The sequence below is a fragment of the Varanus komodoensis genome, unplaced genomic scaffold (genome assembly GCF_004798865.1).
Source record: "Varanus komodoensis strain SLA01 unplaced genomic scaffold, ASM479886v1 scaffold6_2, whole genome shotgun sequence".
Taxonomy (NCBI): domain Eukaryota; kingdom Metazoa; phylum Chordata; class Lepidosauria; order Squamata; family Varanidae; genus Varanus; species Varanus komodoensis.
In genome coordinates, this window is record NW_025336346.1 from 1,043,403 (window position 1) to 1,054,452 (window position 11,050).

The 11,050-nt window shown below is 43.4% G+C and overlaps 1 protein-coding gene across 1 annotated transcript in view; it reads right to left on the reverse strand.

Moving 5' to 3' along the window:
* Positions 1 to 2,854, reverse strand: part of LOC123034172 (TRAF interacting protein) — a 28,521-nt gene extending 25,667 nt beyond the window's left edge. The window contains exons 1-3 of the mRNA XM_044451334.1: positions 2,792 to 2,854; positions 1,288 to 1,442; positions 275 to 332 (exon numbers count right to left, since the gene is read on the reverse strand). Coding sequence (XP_044307269.1) covers positions 275 to 332; positions 1,288 to 1,385 — 156 coding nt within the window. The 5' untranslated portion in view covers positions 1,386 to 1,442; positions 2,792 to 2,854. The remainder of the gene's footprint in view (positions 1 to 274; positions 333 to 1,287; positions 1,443 to 2,791) is intronic.
* Positions 2,855 to 11,050: the final 8,196 nt, after the last annotated feature.

Genomic DNA, 11,050 nt, shown 5'->3' on the forward strand with positions numbered 1-11,050 from the left:
ATTTTGCCACTAAGTTATATATATTTGCAAAAGTTTTCAAAGACATATCACTTGTGCATATTTAAAGATGGGCAAGCTACAGCCTTAGCTTTCGAAGGCTACGTAGCACATTCATAGTTGAAGTGGGATGTATACCCAGCACTGGTTCCCAACTATTTTGGGAATACAGCACTGTAGCAAAGCACAATCATAAGCAGAATTGTAAAATACTACATAAGCCATAAAAACACTCAGAATGACAAATTAATTTGCTTACTACAGGCTATAAATTTACCTGGATTCGGCATTGTGGACAAGTCCGACTTGGTGCTGTGTCAAACCACTGGATAAGGCTGAGGGAAATACACTGAGTAAATGTCAAAAATAGATGGCATAAACTAATAAAGCTTTATAACACAAGCTAGAGAGGGAATATCAAGTAGGAAAGGCAGCCAAATTAATCTTGTTTGTAGTGATAGCAACATTTTAAAAATACATTTCTATGCACACTGACTTTCATGTAAGTTCCATGTTCAAATAAAGAATGCCTACAATTGCATTGTATGTCACTTCATACCAGAACAAAAGCAGGGGTTTCGCTTATGTTTCAATATGCAACATTACAGCACTTAACACCTTCAGCATTATTGCTGGTGATTAACATTGCCATGGAGGCAGCATCAGTTTGCTGTATTGTGAAGGGCACAAGACAGGTGGTCTTGCTTCTAATTTTTACAATAAAAATCAACATTTTCATACAAACCACAGAAGATGAATAGAATGGAAACATATCTGGAATAAATAGTATTATAATAAAAATTCTTTCATAAATGTGCCAATCACTGCAATAGCCTAGAAATGGCTCAGCATTATTTCAACACTGGTTCATTCAGTGTTTCGAATATCTTGACTAGGGCCAACATAGGTATCTCGAGAGACAGAGGAGACGACAGAGGGAAGCAGCTGCAGAATTATACTATCAGGTGATGACAAATAATGTAACAGAAAATTAAGCATTTCTCTCCATGTTCTTGATACCTTACTTTATTTATTATTACTTACCAGCCTATGAATCTTCCCTCTGAGGGAACACTCCAAAAATATGACTTAAAGCCTTTGAGTCAGTAGTATGTGCAGTTCTACCAAAAGCAAGATTTGTATGGAACAAAAGAAACCTGAGAAACTGAAATGCTACCAATTATCTCACAAAAATGATCAAGTGACTACTGGGAAAAAAGGAGCACAGAATATGGAGTTATTCTGGTTATTCAGAAACTTTCCTCCATTAATTTCACCTTTTATACTCACCACAAGTAGTGGAAGGTGTGTCCACAGTGAATAGCCGCAATATCTCTCTCGTTGTCAAAGAAATCAGAACAAATGGTACAATGGGCACGGATAGGCATTCTTTACAACTAGAACATCAAGGAAAAGATGCCAAGGTTCAAGCATGGAACTACTGCCTGTAAAGGGAAACATCAACAGCAACCTTAAGAGGCCTTATCAGTAAGTGCATAATCACAAAGACCTATTTATACAATCAGCCTTCAATAACATTCAGTGGTGCAGTTAAATAAATTTAAACCCTGGATTAAATGTGTTATGATACAGTCTTTGCTGAGCTCTGATTATGCTGCACCATGAATTAAGGCACTGGAGCTGTTGTAGAGCTGGTAGGGTTTCCAACAGGAAAAAAAAAGTCTAAAAACATTATGCCTCCTTCTCCCCAAGGGTGGGAAAAGTGTTGCTTCCCAAATTTCTGGTTCTGTTTTAAATTGTGGTTTATTGGATTGTTGCAGTATGCATATCTAATTTAATATTATTGATTCATTGTATAAAATGCAAGAGCCACTCAGCTAGTGTGAAAGGTATACAAATACTCTAATCAGTCAATCCATAGAATAGTAATGTTGGAAGGGGCCAAGAATGCCATCAGGTCCAACCTCCTGCTGGTGCAGGATGCCAAGTCACACCATCCTACTCAAGATGACTGTCCAGTTTCACCTTGAACGTCTCTAGGCTGGGGAAGCCCATGACCATCCTTGGCAACTGGTTCCACTGTAGCATTGTTCTGACAGGAAGTTTTTCCTGGTGTCTAGCCTGAATCTGGTGTACTACAATTTAAGTTGCCTGTTCCATGTCCTACACTCAAGAATAAATGAGATCTTTTCCTTCCCCACTGTGACAGACTTTGAGGTACTTGTAGAGAGCTATCACAGCCCCTTGTAATTCTCTTCTCGAGACTCAACATGTCAAGCTTTCTCAGTATCTCATTGTAGGTCTTGGTTTCCAGACCCTGGATCATCTTTGTTGCCCTTCTCTGAATCCTTTCCAGTGTTTTTTTAAGCCAGGATGCCCACAGTATTCCAGGTGAGGTCTGACTAGTGCAGAATAAAGGGGAACTAGTACCTCTCTTGATAAATAAAATTAAATTTTTGTTGCTTTTATATTTTGTAAGCTACCTAGAGAGTCACTCTAGCTAATGGGAGGGGTAAAAATGTAATAAATAATAACGCTCCAAATAGACAACTCCACTCCCCCAGTAACAATTCCCTTTGGCACTGTTTTCATGGCCACAACCAGTCATTCAACCGTGGCATACAATAAGGGATGCTCTATCATTTGCATGTTCATGAAGTGGAAAGTATTAACTAAGCATCATGACAAGGTGGACTGGCCATTAGGAAGTGGAGGTGAGAGCCCTGGCCTACAGACCTGACAAAGCTGGGCTCAAATCTCCACCACGAGTTCCACAGCCAGTCCCTTACAAGGTTAAAAAGGAGAGGAGAGGCAAAGCCAAGAAGAAACGCACCTGTACTTTTTGAAGGAAGAGCGTAGTAGCAGTGCAACGAGCTTTTAGCCTATTAGGCAGCGCTCCAATGCACGCAGCCTCTACCTATAAGAGAAGGGCAACCGGGGAGAAGAAAGTCAGAAGAACCGCACGGACACGCCTGGCCCCACACGCCCCCTCCCCGCCAAGCGCAGCGTCCGGGCGTGCGCGCCCCCCCGCTTTCCTCGCCTACCTGCCCTCCGCTTCAAGGGCGCTGCCGAGTCCGCCACCGGGAAGAACGATCAACCTGTCGAAATCCACGAATGGCCTCACTAGCTTACCGGATTCAAATTTGGTTCCCGTCTCCGCCTTTTCCGGTCGCGAGCGGAGGTGACGTTTCGAGGAAAGGCGCGGGAGCTCAGAAACGACGACTGGGGCGTTTCCTCCCCTCTTTTAAGTGGTCCCCAGAGGCGGGGCGTGCGAGGCGGGGCGGGGCGAATGGCGCGAGGAGCCCTTCGCTGCTCTGGATGGCTACCTGTTCTACTGCTGAGTGTGTCCCAAAGAGGGGACGGGGGAGCTGCGGGGATGACATGAATGTTTGTAGTGTTCTTCCAAGGCAGAGGTTAGATTTGTGGTTCGGAAACAAGTAGCAAGGGATGAATAAACGAAGGGCCGATACAGGAATGCAGCGGTTTTTTTTTATTTTGAGGAGCAGCGAGAGCAGCAGCCTGACTGCTGTCCTTCCTTTCCCCTCCCGAGAGGGCCTCGAAGTTCCGAGCTACCTCACAGACTTGGTGTGAGGATAAATGGATACAATGTGTAAGCTGCTTTGGGTTCCTTGCAAGCGGTGGGACGTCAATAAAATGCAGAAATAGTTGGTAGCGAAGGTGGCAGCTGCGCTAATGCAACTTGTCATGCAGCAGTGTATTGGATAGCCCACTGAAGTTTCTTCTTTGACAAAAAACACACTTGGAGACTTGTGTTTATGGAATTCACTGTCACAGCTTTTTGTGTTTCCCGGTTAGACCTCACCATTAGGCAATGCTGCCACTAGAGTAAATCTAATTTAAGAAAAAACCCAGTAGCTATGTTCCTACAATAAAGACATGGGATTGACATGACTAGTAGAGCAGACCTTTCAAAATGAACAGCAAAAACAAAGGTGCTTACTCAGAGAGATCCTTTACAAAAGGGAATAAAATGCCACCCTTCAGATTATAAATTGAGATTGCTTAAAAGCTCTTGTTAAATTTTTTTGGTTACCATTCCTGTAATAGATAAAAGAATCTTTCCCAGCTACATAAGTTGTCAATAGTTTTCCTCAGGTTGGATAAAAATCATCAGATTTTTTTTTATTTAAATCAGATTTTGATTTAAATTGGATTTTTAAAAATAACATGCTTTTTGAGGAAAAATCTATCTAAAGATAGTTTTCTACTTAAGATAAATTATAGTTCAAAGGTTAGTATGAAATAAGGATTAGTTTTTAATTATGTAGCATGAGGCTGTACATCCATGCAAAGTTTAAATTTTTTGGTAAGTGATTTCCATTAATCCATTCATAATGCCATGCTCTTCATGAGATTTTGGTTATTGGACAATTTTTCTATCTAAAAGATACCACAGATTGTATTTACAGTTCTCAAAACTGTGGATTTTTGTCTGCAGTGATCACGTGCCTCTTCACAGCAAAAATGTTATAAAATAAACATACAGCATTGAGAAAAAAGATCTTAATTCCATTGTTCCTTTGCAAATCTATACACAGAATCAACCTGTTACCTCTTAAGTGCTAAGTGGAATAAATCTGCAGAAGAAGCTGAGTGTGAGGAGGGAGGGGCAATCAGTAAAAATGAATGCAAAATTCTTTGAGCACAAGTCTTTGGATCTTTTTGTGTATAGCTTGAGGTTTATCATATTATTCTTTCCCTGGAAAACCTATAATTGCAGCAGGACGTAAAAGAGACCCAGTTTGGCAAAATTTTAATGAAGTTCCTCTACCTACAAGTAAGGCAGGAATATGTGCAAATTATGTAGAAAATCATGATTTAGTGATTTAAATCATGACTTAAATCTCCCCTGGTTTTCCTTAAACCAGATTTCGCTAAACCGAGTTATGTATAATGTCGTTTATGTTCTTAAAGCAATCTTCTCTAAATAGGTGCCATCTAGATAGTCTGGACCGCAACTCCAGCATTTCTGACCATTGGCCTAGTTACTAGCTGGATCAGATGGAAGCTGAAGTCCGAAATAAATGGAAAGCACCAACATGAGGAACGTTGTCCTAAAGTGGTTTTGGATCTGTATGGAGTAAAAAAAAAAAAAAAAGCATTGCATCCCTGCTCTCCAAAAGTAGGGTGCTTTCTTACAAGGAAAGACAGGATTCTTTTAGCAATATAGTAAGGTTCAGATGTTTTATAAAGAAATTCAGGACTAGGACAGCATGGGAAATAAAAAACTTTACTAGTTTTAGACACTCCGTCCTTCTCATCTGTATCAGGGTAGATATGTTGGGGAAATTGAGATAAATCCTGGTAGAAAAAGGTTAATATGTGCCTTTGTGTTATAAAATCAAACCTGCAGCATCTCTGCGCCTCTTTCTCAGAAAGTACCAGAATTCCAAGACAGGTTTCAGTTTAGTGTTATTTTTAAGCTGTTCCTTTAAGGCATGGGTCCTCAAACTATAGCCTGCGGGACAGATCCAGCCCGCCAGGGCCATCCATCCTGCCCATGTTGCTGTTCACTGCCCGCATGCACTTGCTGTGCAGGCAGGGAGGTGTTGGCTCACTCAAGCTGCCGTCACCGCCTGCCTCCAGTACGCGCGCGCTTGCTGGTGCCTCACAACATGAGCGGGGAGGTGGTGGCTTGCTTGCTCAGAGATGGTTTTGGATTCGCTGGGAGATCTCCGAGCGAGCGAGCCACCACCTCACTGGCCCACGCGCCTGGGCACCCTCACCTCACCCGCCCGCAACAGTCACCGCAGCCTTTCAACTGGCCCCCTATTGAAAAAGTTTGAGGACCCCTGCTTTAAGAGATGGCTACTACCTTTGGTTGGAAAAGCCTTTCCAGAATGAGGCTCCCAGGGAAACTTAACCCCTGGTTATTCTTGGGCTAACAGCAAACAAAACTGATAAGGTGGCCAGACAAGTTTTTCTAGCAGTATTGCAATCACTCTCATTTGCATGTCAAGACCCACAATAATCCCTGTGTCTCAGTGATCATTATGTTAGTCTCTTGTAATCAACCCGATTGTATTAAGTCTCCTCTGCAGATCTCTCACATTCTTTTTCACTATGTTCCCCTTACTTTGTCATCACCTGATCTGCTGTGTCATGTCACTCAGAATCTATAAAACACTTTGTGTATGTTCTAAAATGGGGGTCCTCAGAATTTTTGACCAGGGGACCAGTTGAAAGGTGCTGGTGCTGGGTGCAAGCCGGAAAGGTGGTGCCTGGTTGTGTGCATGGGCTGGCGAGGGGGTGGGGGCGGTGCATGTGGGTGCGCCCGCTGAGGTGGGGGCCAGGCGCTCACTGAGGCATGGGCAGACGCATGCGGCAAGGGAAGGCAAGGCGGGGGGGGGTGCACGTGCCATGAGGCGAGCACACGAGGCAGCGGCTTGCTCACTCGGAGATCGTTTTTTCCGAGTGAGCAAACCACTGCTTCCCCATGCGCGGGGCAAGGTGGGCAGCAGCGGGCTTGCACGCGGTGGGTCCAAATGGACATGGTGGGCCAGATCCGGCCCCCGGGCCATAGTTTGAGGACCCATGTTCTAAAAGCTTGTAGTTGGCAGAGAAGACTACAGGTAACTGCAGGGGGGCCTGGGTGATCTCACCAATAAAAATGCTGGGATTCAAGGGGATTCAGTCTTCCCTGTGGGTCCTGGTATTCATTTTCACCATTGGTAAGGAGACTCTGACAAATGGCGACAAAGGCCGGATTTGGGATGCAGGTTCTTTGCACCTTTATCCTGGGCAAGAATGATGGTAAAATCAGTCAATTCTCCCTCTTTTGGAGGAGCACAGACACTGGTTATCCTGATCGTTTTGCAGGCAGGGAAATGGTAATAGATTGGGCCTTAGAACACCATTGCGCATGGGTTTATTGCAGGCACCCAGAGTCTCAGGTTCTCCCAAGCTCACTGCCCCACGAGGTGGCGCGGTGGCATGGACATCTGGGGTGGAAGTGCTTGTTTATGTGAGTTATACTGCTTGGCCCAGATTAACTGCAGCAGGACCCAATCTTAGGTAGCCTTAAAAGGCCCTTTGATCAGGATGACTGCTCCTTTTGTATAGGAGGCTGGTGGACAGCTTTCCTGGGCATTTGGGTATTTATTGACCTGGGCTGACCAGGGGGGAAAGGATTAAGAACAAAAGCTAGCTAACAAGTTGGACATCTGCATGCAAGATCTTGCAACTGATGGACCAGGAACCATATGAGCGCAGGACATGTTTGCACTGGGGATTTGTGTAAACTTTTGTGTTCACTGGGGAAGTCTTGTGTCAGGGCATGTGTGCAGCATCAGTGGAAAGCATGCCTTCTAGAAATGTATTTATTTATTTAAAATACATTATAAAAATGTGAGAATGTAGTGGTGATTTCTGAATAAACATGCTCTAGAGTGGGATGCTACTTTAATTGAAACTATCATGTTATGATCTGTATTACAGAAGAAATGCATTTTTCATGCTTTGCTCCTTACCTTCCATCCCATGTGTCCTTGACCTTCTCATTACTTAACCAGGGTTGGCTATGCATGATTTCTGCATGTTTTCCTGGGTTTGCTGGAAAGTTTTGTTGGAAAGCCTCTGTAGTTTCCATCCATTTTGTACTTCCATAGAAATAATTTTTTAGGAGGGCTTTTAACCATATATATTTTGATGCCTTCTTTGTCTCTGCAATTTTCCCATAGGAGCAGTGTTTCAAACAGAATGAATTTAGAGACTGCTGGAGCTACTGCTTATTTTCAAAGCATGAAGACAATATGTTCACATCCCATCTGTGTCATATCTAATAACATTAAGGTAAAGATCTTTGGAAATTCTACAATTTGTTGTAACAGGATTTCTCATAATGGAACATATTAGGTAATTTCTTTATTAGGGCAAAAAGATGGCTTTTACTAAATAATGTGGTATCCAGAAACAAAGAGATGCATCTCTTGGCCTGAAGCTGGTAGGTTTTAGCTGGGGAGAGATTTTTGTGGGAATTCAACACATTTTGCATGTCATTAAACGGAGTTCCAAACTGTCACGAATTGTATAAAAAGCCTGTAAAACTTGACATTTTGCATGTGAAACTTGGAAAAGAAAAGACTTTTGTAGTGACATTTGAATGTGGTAGAAGCAGACACTGTAAATGGATTCTTTCCAGCCTTCTGTTTTGTGCGGAATTAAGAGGCTAAGACAGCTTTGCCAGTGAGTCTAAAAATACCAGCCTGTGCTTCTGTATGCAGCTGGATGACAGGATGGGTCTGGCAACACATAATTGACCTGTAGTTGTAAAACTGGTTTATAGATTCTCGAAGAGATTCAGATGTACTGCTCATGATTTTTTGAGCCTTCCTCTTGCTCTTGGGGTAGAAGACAAGAATGTGGTAAATGCTGCACCAAGTGAAGGGATTTGGGAATGTCTGTTTTATATTTTAAGCTCTTCTGATTGCGTAAAGGCCACTATTCATCCACTATTCACTAGTTAAAGGATTTGCTAAATCAGATGTGTTTCTTAGGTCACTGCAAACTAGGAAGGGCCCTGCTGGATCCAGACAAGTTCCATCCAGTCTAGAATTCTGCTTCACACAGCTGCCAAACAAATGTCCTCAAAGAAGACATAAAATGTGAGCCCTCCTTTAGTGCTTGTCTCTCAGTAATTGGTATTTGGAGGCATATTGCCACTGTAATTCAGTATAACTATAAGGACTGACAAATTTAGCAGGCGCTGGCTTTCATGAATTTGCCTAATTCCCTTTCCTAACCTTCAAATCCAGTAACTGTCATTTCCTCTTGGGGAAGCAAATTCCATAAATCAGTTTTGTACTATGTGAGGAAATACTTCTTTTCACATCTATTGGCAGTTTCACTGAGTGACTGAGTCCATGTTCTAGTTTTATGGGAGAGTGAAAATTCCTGCTTCCATTCTTTTATATCATGTCTATCCTTTTTCTTCCTAAACCCAACCCCACAACACTTTAGCCTAAACAGAAAGGCCCCCAAAGTTCTATGCCTCTGCAATCTCTTAATACTTTCTCCTCCAGCCCATGTGTATCTGCATCCTTCACCAGCCCCCCACCATGAAATCAGATGGTTGAGGGAGGAATATCAGTTGTACATATTTTTCTTCAAAAGGGTGTTTATGCACATCAGCACTTGTTTATGCTGCAGTAGTGAAATAAAAACAATGCACTGATGAAATGACAATTTTTGCCTTTATCTTTGTGTGGGGAGGCATGGGTGGAACAGTGAAGTTAATGGCAGTGAACCATGCAGGAAAAAAAAAGGGAGGCTACCCCTGGGGATGTGGCTCTGCTGGAGCAAGTGGAGGATGAAACAGGCCAGAACGTGGACAATATAGGCTGAACACCAGATGGTCTTGCTGGTGCGCACCCTTGCAGAAGACCCGTTCAGAATGCTGCATGCTGATTTGCACAGATTTATGACCCAGCATTTGTGCATACTACCGATCTGAGTTATTTTGGAAGGGCTGAGGATGCTTTATTGGGAAATGGGATAGCAGTCAGAGAGGATGGGAGGCAGAGGTGTTGATCTGCAAAGCATCTTGGAATACATCCTGGCAGAGGAGAGGACTGAGAAGGAGTGAGGGAGAAGCAGTTCATGGCCAGCCACCCTATATGCAGCTGTTTTCAAGAATAATGGACAAGCCACCCAGCCTCCATAGATTTATGTGACATGCGAACATGTCCACTGTCAGACTGCTGCCAACCATGTTGCAACCATGTCATTTCTTCTTACTCTGGTCACATCTTGGGCAGGTACCAGAGGAAACGGTTTCTGCATTGGCTGATGTGAGACTGAAGGCTGGAGGAGTGTGCATTTTGATGAGCGCTAACTGACATGAAAGATTCCAGTGCTTGACCTTTGCTCTCTCTAATGAGTTTGTTTCCTCTTTCGCTATCCCATCTTCCTTAATCAGGAAGGCCATTCCTCCTCCCTGCCATGCACTAGCAATTGCAGCAGGACTTGCTAGCAGAGGGTCTCCCTAGGGCATATTGTTGGAGGGGGCATGCAATTGCATCTCCTTCTCCCCCACGCAGGACCCAAAACCAGATGGAAACAAGGAAGCTCACTGCAAAGCAAGAACAGACTCTCAAAGACTGTGCTTGAGAGGAGCTGCCACTGAGTGGGTGCTTGGTCTTTCTCCCAAAACTGTACCCAGACTGACAAAGGATGAGAGGAGGAACGCATGAGGATGTGCAGTCTCTGGGAATATATGTAGGTGGCCATGGGTTGGATCCATAATCTGCCCTCTGTAAGAGGAAGTGCTTCACTCAGCAGAATCTCCTCACTCTGTGTAGTATTTTTGGCTGGCTGGAGGGTCTGCCAGAGGAAGGAGGGGGTGGGGAAGTCCATTTCCATCAAAGCTTAAATGTGGATCCAGTTCTATGCTTTGTGTCTTAGGGCATCAGTGTTGAGGTACCCAGCAAAATAAAAAGTTATCCATTTGGCAGTTAGTACATGTCAACACTAAAAATATATTTTAGCATCAAATCTGTTCCATTGGTAGGATTTCTTCCCAGCCTTAACTTGGAAACAAAGCAGAGGGGGCAGATATGTTCTTTTTATTTCAGTTCTTTCTCAGGATGTTTGTATAGATAATGATTTTATAGTTTGATGAGTACAGTAAAGATACAGAGAGACAGACAAGGGCTATTTCAGTTTATCCTTAGAAGGGACTTTATTTTTTCAGTGGTACACTGCGGCAATTACACAGGAATTTCTGGGTGGCTGTAGTTGAAATAAAACAATTCCATAGACTGAACTCAAACTTACGAACATGCAGCTGCTTGTGAGGGAAGAGAAGGGGAAGAAATGCTGGGAGGCAGGAACTGAGGCAGGTGGGTGGTGGAGAAGACCTCCCATTGGGGAGTTTTATTATGTTGACTGTTCACAAGAGCCGGGATTCCATTCTTGTAGTTGGTCTGGGACAAAGCCTGGGATAGCAAGACCCGGTGACGAGAAGAGAAGGTGTTTATGGCTCATGCAGAGGGTTGCCACCTATTTTCCTGAGAGAGGCTCTGCCTTTAAGAAGTGTGTGACAGATGAACTTAACAGGTACCACTTCTGTTAG